At 42.9% G+C, this 18,411-nt stretch overlaps 1 protein-coding gene across 4 annotated transcripts in view; it reads right to left on the bottom strand.

Annotated features, from left to right (window-relative positions):
* LOC124477122 (neural cell adhesion molecule L1.1-like) overlaps positions 1 to 17,885 on the bottom strand; it is a 33,579-nt gene extending 15,694 nt beyond the window's left edge. For 2 of the 4 annotated variants that reach the window (XM_047034687.1, XM_047034689.1), the window contains exons 1-10: positions 17,747 to 17,885; positions 6,819 to 6,960; positions 6,481 to 6,495; positions 4,459 to 4,561; positions 4,002 to 4,171; positions 3,365 to 3,487; positions 3,048 to 3,218; positions 2,506 to 2,620; positions 2,238 to 2,422; positions 1,106 to 1,237 (exon numbers count right to left, since the gene is read on the bottom strand). In XM_047034687.1, the coding sequence (XP_046890643.1) occupies positions 1,106 to 1,237; positions 2,238 to 2,422; positions 2,506 to 2,620; positions 3,048 to 3,218; positions 3,365 to 3,487; positions 4,002 to 4,171; positions 4,459 to 4,561; positions 6,481 to 6,495; positions 6,819 to 6,933 (1,129 nt within the window). In that variant the 5' untranslated portion in view covers positions 6,934 to 6,960; positions 17,747 to 17,885. Of the gene's footprint in view, positions 1 to 1,105; positions 1,238 to 2,237; positions 2,423 to 2,505; positions 2,621 to 3,047; positions 3,219 to 3,364; positions 3,488 to 4,001; positions 4,172 to 4,458; positions 4,562 to 6,480; positions 6,534 to 6,818; positions 6,961 to 17,746 lie in introns of those variants that run through there. The other 2 variants (XM_047034690.1, XM_047034691.1) reach the window with 2 other exon arrangements.
* Between the last annotated feature and the right edge of the window lie 526 nt (positions 17,886 to 18,411).

Below are 18,411 nucleotides of genomic sequence, written 5' to 3'. Positions count from 1 at the left end.
TAGTGTTACGCAATGATATCAAACGAAATTCTCTGCTAATGGAGTTTGGTTAAAACTGTAGACATTAGGGATGCACCGAATCCAGGATTCGGATTCTGCCGAATATTGAGCTTTTTGACGGGGTTCGGTCTCGGCCGAATCTTAGAATTTTTTACACCGAACCCGAACCCTACGCTTGCACTATGCGCGCTACGCTGATCGACATAATGACGCCGCTGTTGATTACGGGAAGGTGTTAACGTAGGTGGACCGTTCAATGCAGTAGGCTGAGAAAAGTAAAAGAGAGAGAAAATGAAACTTGTGAGCAGAGACAACACAAGAAAGTGTTGTTTGGTAGTACTTTCAGTCAAAAGGAGGCAATTCAAGTCAAGCTACATGTTCAATTACATGGCAGGTCACAAGGAAGACCCAGGCCATATTGGCTTGTACCGACCATCCCCTGAAGGGAGAGTTTGAGCTCTTGCCTTCAGGAAGAAGGTATAGAGCTCCCACCCACAGAACAAAACGATTTGGAGACTCTTGTTTGTTTTGCTGTTGGGAGGCTAAATACGCATAAATGTTGCAGCCATTCATTTAAAATAAAACTGTTGTCGTGGCATGTTACTTGGTTTTTGTGCATTTTGTCTACCTGTTACAACTCACCCCAGTATGTGTTACAACCAACCCCGGTGGTGGGGTTGGTTGTAACAAAGGACCACCTTGTATTTGTCATCATCCAACAAGTCTGTGATATAGTTAAATACATTTAAATTGTTGCCATTTGTAGTAGACAAGTATGGTTACTTTGCCTAAAAGTTTCAGACGTGCAGCAAAAAAAAAAAAAGTGTTCACTGTGTTAATAGACTGGAGGATGGGAGTAGGATTCGGTATTCGGTTTCGGACGAATCTTAACTTTGGTTTTAAGGGGTATGTACCCCTACCCCTTAGTCCTACCCCTCGATCAAAACGAGTATTGGGACAGCCCTTAGGCCGAATCCCAATTATCTGTCTTACCCCTACCCCTTACCCCTACCCCTTAGTTTTGCGCGTTCACATGAGAGTAAGGGCTGTCCCATTACTCTGGGACTCTGTGTGTGTACTTGTGTGTGCGTGTGTGTGTGTGTACCTGTGATGGGGACTCCGTTGATGCTCCAGGTGATGTTGGGGGTGGGGATGCCCTCGGCCTGGCAATCTAGACGCACCGTCTCTCCAGGGGAATACTGCAGGCTCTGGGGCTGCTTCACCCAGTAGGGGGCCGCTACACACACAAACACACACACATTTCATCATATACATGTGTCATCATATACATCTGTACGTGTGTAAATTGTCTTGTCTAAGTGTACTTGTCTGAGCACTCCACCCAGCTGCTTGTCCAAGCACTTGTCCTCTCCAAGTTGGACTACTGCTGCTCGCCGGTCTCCCAGCATGCGCAACCCACCCTCTTCAGAGGATTCAGAACGCAGCGGCACGCCTGGTCTACAATCTACCCAGACGCTCCCATGTTACTCCGCTCCTCATTTCCCTCCACTGAATACCCATCACGACCCGCATCAGATTCAATACCCTGGTACTGATCTTCCGAGCAGTGAACGGGACTGCACCCGACTACATCAAGTCTCTCCTGCAGCCTTACACCCCCACCCGCCACCTACGGTCTTTTTCAGACAACCGCCTGGTGGTCCCACCGCTCAAGACCGTCCGGTCCCAACACAAGCTCTTCTCCTGCCTGGCCCCCCAGTGGTGGAATCAACTCCCCACCTCCATCAGAGACACAGACTGTCTCTCCACCTTCAAGAGAAGGCTCAAGACGCACTTGTTTCCGGGAGTACAACGGTACTTAGGAATGGTTTGCTGAACCCAATGCTAGTTTCCTCAAGGATCTCAATGACTCTTTCTTAGAGACTTGTTGCTCTTGTTGTAACAGTTGTATTCGCTGCGAAATATTCTATTTTAGTTAATCTTATTTTTATTTTTACTGTTGCTTGCTTTTTCTACAGGTACACTTGCACTTAGAGATTTTTGTTGTTTAATTGTAACTTTCTTAACTAAATGCTCTTATGGTTCTTCCCTTTGGCACTTATTTTTTGATTGTTCACAATGTGTCTTTCTTGTTTTGGCTGCCCGCAATGTTTTGGGGCTATCTTGTTGTTATTATCAGTGACCTATACACTTTGTAAAGCTCTCTCTTGGAAGTCGCTTTGGATAAAAGCGTCTGCTAAATGAATAAATGTATGTGTGTATGTGTGTGTTCCTACCCTCCACAGTGACGGTGTAGGAGTGTTTTTCTGAGCCGGCAGTGTTGCTGCAGACACACTCATACTCCCCGTCGTCTTCCTGTGTTAGGCTGTCAAACCGAAGCCAGCGGCCATAGTTTTCCTCCCGGGCACCCGTATCTGCCAGATCTCCGTCCTTCTTCCTCCACTGTACCATAGGGGTGGGCCTGAGGGTGGTGGTGGGGGGGTGTTATTTGCTGGTAAACAGGGATACTGACGGACAGGTAAACAGGTACAGAGGTATACTGACAGGCCTTGAGGGATGCACTCTAGAAGCAGAATGTGGCCCCTGAGGGCCATCCGGGAGCTGTGCTGGCCAGATGGGCGCAGTAGGTGGGGCTTTCTGCTGCCCAGTACCTCATTACCTGGAACACATTTCCATCACTCTATTATTACATTACCAGTACTACATGACTACATTACCATCACTACATTACTACATTACCACCACTACATTACTACATTACCAGTACTTCATTACTACATCATTGCATTTTATTTCTTAAACTGCACTGCAACTTTTATTTCTTGCAAGTTTTGTTGTTTTATTTTGCATTATGTTTTTATGCTTTTAATGGTTTTATGAGAAGCACTTTGAATTGCCTTATTGTTGAAATGTGCTATACAAAAAAAACTTGCCTTGTCTTACATTACGTCACTACATTATTATGGCTACATTACTACATTACCATCGCTGCATTACTACATTACGTCACTATATTATTACATTACCTGTACTACATTACTAGATTACCATCATTTGTACATTAACATTACTACATCACTACATACTGTGGGTGACCAAGAGAGAGATGGGTTCCTTGGGCAGGATGGTCCTGGCTCCTATATAATGGGCGTTGCAGGTGTAGTCGTCTCTGCTGTCTTCCCTCAACAGGTTGGCGAAGTACAGGTTTCCATCCAGCCCCGTGGTCACGCGCTCACTCTGCCCTATGTGGTTCAGCTCTGGAGGAGGAGGGGACCATTATACACACAGACGCCCATACACACACACACACATGCCCATACACACAAACACACATACACCCATACATACACACATGCCCATACACACATGCTCATACAAACACACACACACGGCCAGTACTCACTGCGGTCCATCCAGTGTATACGTGGAGGGGTGGAGCTGTGTGGAGGGTTGCAGTGCAGGATGATGCTGGCTCCTTCTATTGCCGTCTTACGCCCTCTCCTCTGCTTGGGTAGAGTTGGAGTGGCTGAGACACACACACACAGTCACACACACAGTCACACACACACACAGTCATTTCTATTTAAAATGTTTGCCACTGTCTAGTTAGCTGGCTATTCTAGCTACCTAGGCTAGCAGCAAATTTGTGAGATCGTGCCAGCTTGTGTTTGTGACTGAGGGGATAGATGGACCAGCGAGGTGTGGCTCACGCTGAGAAGCCAGCCAGTGATAGTTATTATATTAACAGCACAAGAAGATACACTAGGTTGGTTGTTTCAGTTTGTCATTTGCTAAGCGATAGTAATACATAAACACAAAACAAAAATCGCTGGAGGCTTCCTGGAGAAGTTCTTGGTTCATCCCCCCAAATGTGTTTTTGTCCTTGGCAACCCTAACCCCTCAAGCCCTGCTGCGTATGTGTGTGTGAATGTGTGTAAGCGTGTGTGTTTGTGTGAGCGACTCACTCTGTAATTTGTGTGTCTGTGTGTGTATGTGTGTGTGAATGTGTGTATGTAAGCTTGTGTGTGTCTGAAACTCACCTTCTGTGATGAGCTGTACAGTGTGTGTCATGGCTGTGCCCAGTGTGTTGGATGCGTAGCAACGGTAGTTGCCTTGGTAACTACTCAGTGGTTCCTGTCCGTTAGCTGTGAATGTTCCTGAACTCTGGTCCTCCAATAGCAACTCCTCCCCATCCTTCACCCAGCGAAACCTTGAGGGATAGAGGTAGGAAGTAAGAGGAAAAAGACAGAGTGGAAGGGAAAAGGAGAGAGGGAGACAGAGAGGGATGGGAGGAAAGAGGCAGAGAGAGAGAGATAAGGAGGTTGAGATAGAGGGGGAAGGGCAGTTTTTGTGGTGACATGATTATAAACTTAATAAATGGCTTGATTAAACCATTTATTGCCATGACAACTTCAGAGGAAGGAAACAGTGACTCCTCTGTCCATCTATTTGTGGTCAAGATCTACCTAGGTAATAGTTAGGGTTTGTGTGTGTTACCTGGGTGTGGGGATACCAGTGGCTTCACAGGCCAGGCTGATGTCCTCTACAGTGAAGGCTGTGTAGGACTCTGGTAGCTCTGTCAGCACTGGGGGCTGCATCACTGCACACACACACACACACACAGTTAGGCATAGGTCTAAGGATAAAGTTGTAACAGGGTCATGGTCAGGAAGTTTACACACCAAAAGTGGCAACCGCCGGCTGAAATGTCTTGTTTTTATTAACCCTAACCCTAACCACGCAGAATGGCAGCAAAGAAGCAGAAATGTTGAATGTTTTATGGGGATCAGCAGGTTTAGGGTCACTGTGATGTTATCATGTTTTCAACATCTGCACAGAGCTCCGCCCTGTCACATTAGTTTACCCATTAAGTATGTTAATATACTCATTTCAGTGAAATATCCGTAACTAAATGTGATGCATGTGTAACGGGTGTGAACCGGTGAAACTCACTCCTCAAGTATGTAACAGGCCACCCGGGTCAATGAATAGCTAGCTTTTCTTTGGCGTAGTTGGTAGTGGTCGCGCTTGGCAAGTCAGAGGTTGTGCGTTCAAGCCCAGCAAGTGGCAAACCACTATTGTGACAAAAGTTTACAAAATATAGATCTAAAGGTTCAAATACCCCCAAAAAATTCTCCCAAAAAAGGTTGAAGAAAAGGTTTTATCATTGATGAGTACTTGATGAGGACTCTACTATACTCAACTGTACTTAATTGTACAGAAGGCTTCTCTGTTCTCGTCTCCCCTCTCCTACTCTGTCCTCTCCTTTCACTTTGTGAAAAAAAGTTATGAAAAAAGGTACCTTATGGATTAGACAGAGTAGTAGACAGAATAGTTGGTGTCACAATGGATTCCTGGCAAATCAGTCTATGGTGTCTTTTTAATGTATTAACATGATGTGAGGTCCAGCTACCAGCAAGACACTAAAATGGGTAGTAGGCATGGCAACTTTTTTTGTGAAAAGGAGTCTTTTCAAAGATGAGTATCTGTACTTCTACTTGAGTGAAGGATGTGTGTACTTTGCCATATCTTGTTTTCAGTCATTTTATAATTTGTTAGGCTATAGCTAGCTCACTACAAATATTGAAAAAAGTTTTCTTGTAATCTACGTATTAGCTGTTGTTCCATGGCAATGCACTGAAAAAGTGAACTGAAAGATTCTACTCATGCTACAACCTGCCGTACCCCATCCAAATACAGCCGAGTGCGGTAGATTAGCCCCAGCGGTGCGGATTCCATTGTCATTCAATTTTAAGAAAACAATTTTTGTCGCAATATATACTGTTACCATCCATGCTTCAGAATTATACAGTGATATACCGTATTTTTCGGAAAATAAGACGGTTTTTCTATATATTGCACCCCACCCGAATAGGAGCTGTGTGTCTGTAAATCTGAGTATAAACCGCAATGATACCAAGCAATGCACGAGTATAGGCGATCTTACAGCATGCCGTTGTGTAACAAACTTCGAAAACGAAAGTAAGTATGTTTTCTATTTGAATTAACGAATATTTACCTTTAGACGTGTGAGTTCTAAATATTTTCGACGGTCCCCAACGTGCAAGTTATTTTTCCAAAACAGTAGCTAGCTAGCTTTAGTTAGTATAATCATGCACTTTTGAGGTTCATGTTGTTTAATTGTAACATGTTTAACTCATGCCCATTGGCACTTATTTGCTTTTCACAATGTATGCTTCATGTTTTGGCTACCCACAATGTTTTTGGGACTATTTCAGTGTTTATGATCATTGATCTATGCACTTTTGTAAAGCTCTCTCTTGGAAGTTGCTTTGGATAAAAACGTCTGCTAAATGAATACATGTAAATGTAGTTAGCTTCCGACCTAAGTTAGCCAGCATTATACTGCAATGCCACTACTATAAACCGATTCAAAATATAAACCGCACCACCACAAGAAAAATGTAAAATCGGGGTATAAACCATGGTTTTATTTCCAAATAATACCATACATTTTAGGCCATACCACCCAGCCCTAGTAAAGGAATAGTTACTTACTGTTTTGCACTTTGTCTGTTAGTCCACATGAGAGCAGGAAAAAGGACAAAGACCTTTAAGCAAGAGGCTAGGGTCAGACTACACTAAAGACAGACTTCAGATTAGTAAAATGCATTAGATTGGATGAGACTCAGATCCATGAGGAGTCTCTCCACACAGATACACTAACACCACTTCACCTCTCTCTCTCTCTCTCTCTCTCTCTCTCTCTCTCTTTCTCTCTCTCTCTCTCTCTCTCTCTCTCTCTCTCTCTCTCTCTCTCTCTCTCTCTTTCCCGCTCTATTTGATATTCTATGTTTATTATGATATTGTGTGTCCATCCCATCAGGAATACTCACAGTCTTTGGGGATGCTGATGGCTCCCTGGGTAGGTGGAGGGGAGGATAAGAGGAGGAGGAGGAGGAGTGCAGGGCAGCTGCGCCCCCTCCTGTCCAACTGTAGTGATAAACACATCTCTCACAGGTCCATCCTCCTCAGACACTAGATGGGGGGGGGGGGGGGGGGGGCGGGGGGGGGGGAAGGGCATGTAGAGGAGAGAGAGGTAGAGAGAAGGGGGATAGAGGGAGGGATACAGACAGGGATACACAGAGAGAGGGGCGGGGGAGAGGGAGGGATAGAGAGAGATGTCAGACGGTTACTGTTGTCTCCTGAACAGATCAGAGGAGCAGGAAACAGCAGTCTCCTCCTAATGACATTACTGCTGACAGGGCTGTGTTTGTGTGTGTGTGCCTGCGTGCGTGAGAGAGTCAGTGTGTGTGGTATATTTTGATTGATAATAAAGCCCTCCTCATTGTTCCTTTTTTATGAGTTCACACTGACCCTTTGAGGGATGGGGAGAAAGAGATAGAGACCAAGAGAGAGAGAGGGACAGAGAAAGAGAGACACAGAAGAGCTACATACAATCAAAACTGCAAAATAAAGGGTCAGCAGACCCAAATATTTGACATGTAAAATGAACCACTCTGCCTTTTCTGAAGTACACACAGGCATGAGAGTGGGGGATGGGGTAGAAAGGAACAGCTGGCTAATGCAGACCCCCTCCTAATTACACAGTCTGTCTCTCTTGCACACACACACACAACTCCTGCTACGCCTCTATTGTAGTCAGCTCCAAGCCCATCCACTCTTTTTGTCAGCTATGACCCCTGAACCATGAACAAACTGCCCCCGCCCCCCCCCCCCCCCCCCCCCCCCACACTCACACACATAGGACACATACACCGAATGCATACACATAAACACACCCCACACACACACACCATACATACACTGTGCACACACATACACTATACACACACACACATCATACTCACACTGTACACACATGCATACCATACACACAAACATACACACACCATACACACAAACATACACACACCATACACACAAACATACACCCACACACACCTGCCACAGCCCTTGGGGCTGCTTTAACATCCCCCCTACTCACTCACTCACACACACACACACACACACACACACACACACACACACACACACACACACACACTACTGTTACCTGCCAGGCTTATTTACAAACTTAAGGAGCCAAACTGAGCAGGGTGACAGTGTGTGTGTGTATTGATGTAATAGGGGTTGTGTGTAATGACCCTAATATAGGGTTAGGGGCTCAGCCATTTCTGCATCTGCTTCCTTGGCATTTTATACCCACGCCTGTGACTAAACCAAGTGCCACACCCTGCATTTACTGCCTTGTACAACATCCCTTTGCAATAACACAGTGCAGAGTGTTCTCCAGTAACATCTAATAAGGTTTGAGAATCTACAGCAAGGAATCTGAGACCATTCCTCTTTACAGAATCTCTCGATAATCTAGGGTCGTCCCTCATGCACTCTCTCGTGTACTCTCCTCTCCAGCTCAGGGACTGAGATGGCCATGACAGAAGCTTGATTTTGTGTTTAGTTAACCATTATCATGTATTTAACCCTAAAACTAAACCATTATCATGTATATAACTCTAACCCTAAACCTATAACCTTAAAACCCTAAATTGTCATGTGGATTTACACATGTGACACATGCTGGTAAAAAAGTCTGCATGTTGAGAATCTCTTAGGACCCAAAACCTTTCCTTAAAACCACTTTCCTCATTTTCATATTATGAAAAATTGTATGGAGTTTTGAAGAAGTCACTCAATGTAATATATTTTTTAGAATTACTCACATTTTTATGCCAATAATCCCAGAGTTGTTTGTTATGTTTACATAAATGTATATTAATATTTCACTTTATGTAACATTGTATGATATATAAGAACTTTGTATTTGTCTCATTATGTGTATATATATGACTATGTATTGATATGTAGGAACTATATATGTAGAATGTATGTACTGTAACATGACTCCATGTATACATGTCTGTATTGTAAGCAGGGGGGTAAAGATTGACAGACCGTGAAATTAATTCATTGAAAGATTCCGGTTGGTCCAAAAAAAAAAAAGTGTGGGTAGTGAGATTAGAGAAAGGAGAGCAGAAAGGGAGGAGGGGAGAGCAGAGCAGGAGGAAGCCTTCACAATGCGATTCCCAGTTTTCTCAAAGAGTTGGCAATGACCTAAATTCACCTAAATTCATTATTCATCAATGTACTTCACATATACTAACCACACACACACACGTGTGTAACTGTTTATGAGAATGTGTGTTTCTAAGTGTGCATAAGTGTGTGTGTGTGTGTGTGTGTGTAGATCTCGATCATGATGTCCTCTACAATCTACCTAATGAATATGTAATAACTTGGTCAGGGTCTAACCATGAAGCTCTTGGAGTGTGCTATGTCTTTGTCTGGATGTGAGAGGCAGATGGAGTGTGTGTGTGTGTGTGTTTGTTTGTTTGTTTGTGTGTGTGTAAAAACAGTTATATGGTTATAGTGGATAATGAAATAATGTCACTGTGAAGTCACTCATGATGTCATTATATAGCTCAACAATGTCCTAGTCTGGAGAGTGACTCAAGGTGAAGTCAACACACACACACCGCACACACACCCCTTACACACACACACACGCCCCTGTGTAATGTCTCCGTTGTGTTTGTGTCTCTAGAGAGAGAACTTAATAAGGTGCCTGGTTGTGGCACCATCAGCTTCTAGAACAAAGCACTGCATCACTCTCCTGTGTGTGTGTATTTGTGTATGTTGGGAGATTGATATAGAGGTGACTAAACACTGTCATGCCCATAAGAGAAGATTTGAATTTGAAATGAGATGAGGCCAAATTAGCTGGTTTAAATATGTAAGTACTTAGTCAGAATCTAAGACCCACCTTGTATCCCAGACACATAATGGTAAACACACACACAAACATGCACACTCATACACACTAACAACACACACACACACAAAAGTTTAGTGGAAAAAAACAAATGTTCCTTGTTGAAATGAAGCATTCACAGTTGTGATTGTTAGTGATGATCTCAACAATTGATGGAGCTGGGATCATAACTTGAGCTGGGACAGCTACATTTTAAACTCAATAATGTAATTCAACCTGCACATACTGTATGTCATTTACTCAGCATATATTGTATGTTTTTCAACCTGCATATTTACTGTATCTCATTCAGCCTGCATATATACTGCATGTCAATACCATGGCTGTTTCAGGTCTCTGCCATTAGGCTTAGCTGCTATCAGCTGACAGCTGTTCAGAAAGTGCTTCCTGGAAAGCATCTGTGAGGTTGAAGAGGAGTCTCAGGGTCAGGGCTAGGCATCTAGGTTCAAGGCTAGGCACCTAGGGTTAGGGCTAGGCATCTAGCGTTAGGCATTTAGGGGTTGGATTGGGTAGATCTGGACAATCATAGGCCACAGACAGTCCTCTCTCCTTTTTCTCTCTCTCTCTCTCTCTCTCTCTCTCTCTCTCTCTCTCTCTCTCTCCCTCTTTTCTTTCTCCTCCTCCACTCCCCATGGGCAGCTCACATTTCCACTTATCTTCCTCCACCTTTCTTATCCTCCTGCTCCTCTCTCTCCTTCCCTCTCCCTCTCTCTCACCTCTCCCCTTGTCTCTCACCATTAGCATCATACTCCAATGAAGGAAAAATCTTCTTTATATTAAAATGACATTTTAATCAGTCTGAGAGAACCTCTGTGTGTGCATGTGTGTGCATGTGTACATTTGTGTGTGTGTGTGTGAATAAGTGTATTTGTGTGCGTGTATATGTGTGTAAGGTGCTTCTCCCTACTCTCTCTTTTCCCATCACCATGGTAACTCTGACTCTAGCCGAACGCAGCAATATTTCTCTCCCATCCCCCTCTTGCCCCTCCTTCTCTCCTTTCCTCTCCTCCCATCCCCCTCTCCCTCTTTCTTTCTGGTGCCACACCCTGTATTTCCTCAGTTTATCCCTCCATCGCTGCACTCAGACATTCCCCTCTCTCCCTCTCTCTTTCACACACATTCTCTCTTTCACTATCATTTCTTAGTGTCCCTTCTCCATTCTGACATGTTGCCTGCTTTCTGTATTCATGCAGGTCTTCCTTTTTTTTATCAAAATCTCACACCACAAACACACGCTCATTCACACACATGCTCACGTCAACATGCTATAAATACATGCAGGCAGCTGGTCAGCCTTGGGACACATAAAACCAGCAGGGACAGAGAGAAGGAGAGAGGGAGGGAGAGAAGGAGAGGAAAGGATGACAAGTTAGGATGGAGTGAGGGAGAGAAAGAGGAGAGGGTGGTTGGTATAGAAAGGAGGGGATGATCATTTTTCCCGTCTGGTCTCCAAATTTTGTTAAGAATTGAAATGATAATTTATGAATATAATAAAAAAACATATTTTCAGATTGCAGTTACATTTTGTACAAACCAGGGGCCTCATGTATAAAGGATTGGGCAGCTTTCATACCAGAAGATGGCGTACGGCCAAAACTCGAAAAGTACCTACGCACAGAATTATTCACATAAAACCGGTTGCCGCCTTGCCTCTTCCCATAAATGAATATGCAGATGGCCTATAAATTCGCTCCTGAGGTCATTTCTTTGTCTGAATTACCGTATTTCTTCAAATAAACGCAGCCTTCGATTAAACACTGCACCAAAAATTTACGTTATTTAATTAACGCCTCGGCGGCCTGTCATCAGGTATTAGCGACAAAAGAAAGTCGGCGGAGTGGAAAACTGTCACTAATTGCGCCATTTCTTGTTTTTAACCTGTAGCACTTTGACATTTAGCTAGATGTAAAGTGCATTACAAATAAAATAATAAAAATTATTATAGGACCATAGATGTGTGTTCAAAGAACTGGACCATGGCAGAAATTAAGAAGAAATGGTTCGATGTAAAACTTTTAATGAAAAAACGAGTGGTGGCGCATGGTAACAGCATGGCAGCTATGGGGTTAGCGTGACATGCATTTCCTGAGTGATTTTGTCGTTCGTTTGACACCCTCAAGTTTAACAGAATTTATTAAGTGCTGGTAGATTAAACAGAAGGCTATATAGCATTTCCCGTTTTGGGTTTTGGCCTTTTGATGTGATCATCCACATTAATGATCAAACTTTTATTTGTGTGTTTTTTGAATAGTCAACGTCATAAACGTAGTGGTGGAAACTTTATTTTGTAATGTTTGGTGAGTTTCAGCATTTTTCAGTTAGAATTCGCCATGTTACAGCGCCAGACAAGACTTTGTGGACGGTCTGCCAATCTCACGTCTGCTCAAAACTTTCCGTGACGGCCCACACATTCTCACATCAAGTAAATCTTTATACATCACAAAGTGTGCGTGAAAACCAGCATACGCAAGCTTTTTGTGTGTACGCAACGTTTCTACATGAGGACCCAGATTAGGTGTATTTGTAACTTGATTTCTATCTTTTATTTAATTGAGCTTTAGATACTCGTTCCTTCCTTGAGGATATATAAAATTCTTTTAAACTGGTAGTCCGATATTGGTTATATATTATTAGCAGAGTATGGTTATATATTATTACCAGAACATGGTTATATATTATTACCCTGACATGCATTGGTATTATAACCCTGCAACTGTTAGACACCTAGTCTGAATATATTCTAACCATAGTATGGAGATGAGAGGTAAAAGATAGAAGTTGGACAAGCTTGTTTCTAGGTTAAGTTTCTAGTAAGTTATCAGTCAGTTCCTGGTTAGTTCATGTACCGCGTTTTAACCACTGGAACTTTACCCCTGAACTGCATTTCCACCACAGGAACCAGGAACCAATCAAGAGTCATGGAGACCAAAAAGCAGGAACCATTGAATTCTTGCTTGGGGAGTGGTACTTTCAGTAGTATTCCGAGCAGCATACACGTATTTCAACTTTTGTTTTTGCAATTATGCACCTAAATGAGCAAAAATAATAATAAAATATAGCTGCGAGCAGCAATGAAGGGGCCAAGCAGCAGTTGATATGGAAATTCAGTAGCTAAAGAAGCAAAGCAAAACTTTTCATAAAAAACATTCATGTCATTTTGAGACAAAATGCGCTGGCTAGATGTAGCAGTGTTGTATCTACAAAGCACAATAAATCTGACTCTTCTTGAGTATAAATGTTCTGAGAAGGAAACATTATTGTTACCATTATGATTATACTGCTAGATACGGCATACGGCAGATACGGCATACCTGGCTTTGCCTAACAGATAATCTGGTATCAAGACTTGCTTGATGATTGTGGCTGAATTCAATCCCACGACCTTGCATTTCAAAGGAGCCCGTCTTATCCCAGTGAGCTATTCTCATTGCTAGGAAATGCTGTGTTTGGTTACTATATAAAAAATTGAAGCCGTTTTGTCCTGTGGCGCGCGTTGTCAGATATGACTCAAGTATAAACAGCTGTAATTCAGTCATATTTTGACATACCAAGGTGATTGTGGGAGGAATATGAGCTTCAGGGATCGACATGAAACTTTGCTGACGATAATCAGGAGACCGTTCCAAATCAGTGTGCCAAATTTCAAAACTTCCCACCAATCTGTTCTGTGGGCTGCCATAGACTCCTAGTCCTAAGTATAAATATAAATCCCCTGACAATGAAACATTATCGTTACCATTATGATTATACTGCTAGACAGCTACTGTGGCATACCTGGTTTCGCTAAACAGATACCCAGTGTCACGCCATGCTTGACGACTGTGGCTGGCTTCGATCCTACGACCTTGCGTTCCAAAGCAGCACGTCTTATCCCAGTGAGCTATTCTCGCTGCTGGAAAATGCTGTGTTCAGTTACATTATTAAAAAAAGGAAGCCGTTTCTCCCGTGGCGAGCTTTGTCAGATTTGACCCAAGAATAAACAGCTGTAATTCAGTCATATTTTGACATATCAAGGTGATTGTGGTAGGAAGATGATTACATGACATGCTCGTGATGACATTCTCAAAGTTTCGTCTCCATACGGTAAACCGTCGCAGAGTCAAGGCCTCACGTCCGCTTTGGCGTCCTCTTTGTCAAAATCGTTTGTGCGTTATTCGTGAACGGTTTGACTCATCGATAACATTTTGATAACTTTTTGTCGGCATGGTCTGAAGATGATCTGTTGTAATTTTCATGAAAATCGGAGCAATGGCCTAGGACGAGTTCGAAAAAGTAGCAATTTCTTAAAATACAAATGACGTAAAAACCATCATGACGACAATGACGTCACAGGGTTCAATCGAATTGTCTGCATCCAAGGAATCCAATGATACCTCAATTAAGAAAAACGGTCTCACAGTTCAAAAGTTGAGGGCGTAAACGCATCTCTAACTTTGACGCCTTGGTGGCGCTATAGAGCTTCAGGGATCAACATGAAACTTGGTGACGATAATCAGGAGACCGTTCCAAATCAGTGTGCCAAATTTCAAAACTTCGCACCAATCAGTTCTATGGGCTGCCATAGACTCCTAGTCCTAAGTATAATAATAATAATAATAAAAATCACAAAAACAATTGGTGCCACAGCAGCTTCGCTGCTGCTTGGCCCCTAATAAAACCAACAAAAACAATAGGTGCCACAGCAGCTTCGCTGCTGCTTGGCCCCTAAATATGTTTGTGTGTCTGCCCCTATACAATTTTCTCACTGTGAGCACACACACATCAAACACGGAGAGTTTAATACTACCAACCCTAACCTAAACAGAGAAGGACATCGATGAGGAGGTCCAGCTCTCATGAAGCATTTATGCTTGCAGCAGAAGCACATTCTCTGCTAGGGATAGAGTACACACAGGCACACCGTGGAACACACAGGTTGAGAGGGAACAGGAGCTTATGTCATACCAGCAATGCTTGGGGCCATCCTGTTGTTATTATCAGTGACCTATGCACTTTGTAAAGCTCTCTCTTGGAAGTCGCTTTGGATAAAAGCGTCTGCTAAATGAATAAATGTAAATGTAATCATTCTGTCTTTTAATCATCTAAAGTAATGCCTCACATAGATTTGCACTGAACTGATTCTCAAATAGGGAACCAAGAGTATTGTGTCTGTTCTCACTGAAGTGTTCTCAATTATAATTAATAACAGGAACTAAGGAGCATAATAATGTGCAAGAATGTTGTAGATTTGTGTAGATCATTGTTAGAAATAAAACTCTACTGGGCAAAGGCCTCTATTCATATCCCATTTTTTTCTTCCAAGCGTGCTGCGCACAATGCACTTGGCTTTACATTACATTTAGTCATTTAGCAGACGCTCTTAGGCAGAGCGACTTACAGTAAGTACAGAGGAAAATCTCCTTGAGGCAAGTAGGGTGAAGTGCCTTGTCAAAGAACACAAAGTCATTTGGCACGGTCGGGAATCGAACCAACAACCTTGTGATTAATAGCCCGACTCCCTAACCACTCAGCCATCTGACCGCTATAGAAACTCCCCTAGCTTAACCCACTATACAACAGTTCAGGGACGCAAGTTTGATATTAGCTTTGGCAGGGACATCAATAGTTAACGCGAGCGCACACATAGTTTTCTCATTCATTTGAGCGCGAAACAGTTTTTTTGAGCTTCATTTAATATCGTTTTTGTTTTAGTCAAAATAAGATGATTGGTAGGCCTATCATAGGGTTAGGGCCTAACCCTAACCGTAACTCATTTAGAAACGTTCTTTAGTTGTATGTGTTGCATTCGGCAATCACAACCTTTGTTCTCTCACATATATATTATTATTATTTATTTTCCCAACCCTAAGGATACCTCAATATTTAGACTACATCGACAACGCCAGTGTCAAAATGTTCGTCTTGGTCCCGATTGCGTTGCTTCTATTGGGATCTGCAGGGGGCCATGGAGCCGACCAACTAAATACTTATTTAGCACTAGCGTTGCTACCTGCATATACTGGCAGCTGTGCTCCGTTTTGCTCCTAGATTCAGACCTAGCCCCGGTAAATTGTAGAGCTAGATAACTGCTAGACTTCTGCTGTGTGAGAATCACAGGAGGTAACCGGTATTATTGATATTCACAGCCTGGAAACATACCCATCTGCAATGGACGCAAGCACACCCAACAATTTCCCCAGAAATTGTACCCTCTCTAGTTTTGTAATGTTTTCTTAGCCTACCTCAATTCTGATTTGTGAGCCGAGTCCGACACTGACTTCTGTGTGCGTGCTGCAGTGGCTATTTGGCGAGCTCTTAAGAGAGCACTGATATGGAATTCTGCGTGCATCGGTTTGTGTTTTCGGTTGAACTGATTTTATTTTATTTGCATTGATTGGGGTTAGTTTTTTCCAGGATTATCACTTTAAATTAATGCACTGACTAATAGTAAATTGTTAAAACTCAACATTAACTTTTGATTTTACTGGGGCACAGCAGATATATACTGGTGCCTGTGCCCAGTAAAAAGGTTCTAAAGACACCCCTGGTGTAGATGACTGGTTCTGAAGATTAAACCCTAAACACATCCTGTCACACACAAATTCCACGCAGAAACACGTGTTGTGGACTCACATTGAAAATGCACAGACTCGTAGAAGAGTCAGACTCAGAAGAGAGGAAGGAGATTTTAAGCTTTTAAAGGGAAAATAAAAGTTCCTCTCTTTTTCTCCTCCTTATTCCATGTCATATGGAGAGAGCAGGAGACAAGGAGAGGAATAGAAGAGAGAAGCATTCCTTCCATTTATCAACACAAAGACCCCATTCTGTCAGAAAGTGACAAAAAGAACAGAGAGGGGTGAAATAGATCAGAAAATAGGAATGAGATCAGAAAAAGGGGGTGGTGTGGGAGACGTAGAGAGGGATGGGAAGAAGGGATATATGTAGAGAGAGGGGATGAGATGTAAAGTGTGATTATTATTATTATTATTAAAGAGATAATAATATTTGGTTATTAATATGAGCCTATAATAATAATAATGTATTCATTTTGAAAAAGCTTTTATCCAAAGTGATGAACAGAAGATGATTTACATTTCCTAAATGTAGGGAGTCAGATGGCTGAGCGGTGAGGGAGTCGGGCTAGTAATCAGAAGGTTGCTGGATCGATTCCCTGCCGTGCCAAATGACGTTGTGTCCTTGGGCAAGGCACTTCAACCTTCTTGGGGCGGGGGAATGTCCCTGTACTTATTGTAAGTCGCTCTGGATAAGAGCGTCTGCTAAATGACTACATGTAAATGTAAACCTGCAAGCTCTTGCTCTGCAATACCTAACCACAGCAACTTCTTGACCCTAACCCTAACTTCCTGTCTCTGCTTCTTAGCTAGCTGTGTCTGGACCCTACTCTGCACACATAATTCCTACCTCTGCATTCTGACTTCCTTGTTTCTGCACCCTAAGATCCCACCTTACCCTAACCTTAACCCCTATAACCCTAACCCCCTAAGCCTTTAACCCCATCTACTTTCCATAATCTTACACATGCCCCACACAAATATAAAGTTGATCATAAATAACGAAAGACTGATGTTCTGTAGTGCTGAATGTTATCCAATATTAATCAAAAAAACTCCACAACAAATGACACACACACATAAACACGCATACATACACCCTTCATTCCATACTAATCAATGTTATACTGAATTAAACAGAAAGACTAATGTCTGAATGTATTTAGTTAGTAAACTAGATATGTATGAAAAACAATTTCACTCACACGTAGGTACACTAGTTAATCATCACATGTTATTGTAATATCGGCCCTCTTTTTACACAACATACTAAGAGCCAAGTCCATAGCTGTGATAACTACAACCCTCACACATACGCATGTGAGCATGTAAGAACATTCATACGCACACACACACGAGCACACACACACATTCAGCATGATGGGATCCAGCCTTTGTCTCCATCCCTGTTCGGTCCTACCTCAGCAGGTGATGGTGGTCTCAGCCTCTCCTATGCTCTGGGTTGGGGTTATTATACCAGCGCTGGTCTCTTCCGTCTTATTTCTGTTTGTGTCTAAGTGGGTCTTTTTCCTGCTTGAATGGATGCTGCAGTGATATAAAAACACACCCTTCTAGCCTTGTCTCTGCTCCTCCTCCTGCACTCTCATTCGCTGCTTTGGAGAGATGACATCATTCCTTTCATTGCAGCCCCTCTCTCTCCGTTTGTCTCTCAGTATTCCCCTGGTACCTTCCAGCCCCTCCCCTTCATCTTTCTCTTCTGCTTTAGTGTGCCAGCCTGCCAGCCTGTCTGTCTTTCATCCTGTCTGTCTGTCTCTCATACCGTCTGTTCTCTCTGAAAGCCAGGTGACCATGTGCCCTTCACCTTTACTAACGCTTACATTACTTACCAACCCTAACATTTAGCATAAGCAGACACCATTCCAAACCTCCCTTTGTGTTGGTGTCTGTGTGTTACAGCACATGGACAGAATGTGTGCATGTGTGTTTCTGTGTGTATTCCTATGTGAGTCTGTCTCTGTGTGTTTGTAACTTTCATCTCTACATCTCCAATCCATTACTTCCTTCTTCCATCCCTCTATCCCCCTTTTTCCATCCCTCCATCCCCCTTCGTCCATCCCTCCTACT

The sequence above is a fragment of the Hypomesus transpacificus genome, chromosome 14, assembly GCF_021917145.1.
Source record: "Hypomesus transpacificus isolate Combined female chromosome 14, fHypTra1, whole genome shotgun sequence".
Classification (NCBI taxonomy): Eukaryota; Metazoa; Chordata; class Actinopteri; order Osmeriformes; family Osmeridae; genus Hypomesus; species Hypomesus transpacificus.
Note: the sequence above shows the minus strand (reverse complement) of the source record. Positions and strands in the feature narration are given on the sequence as shown.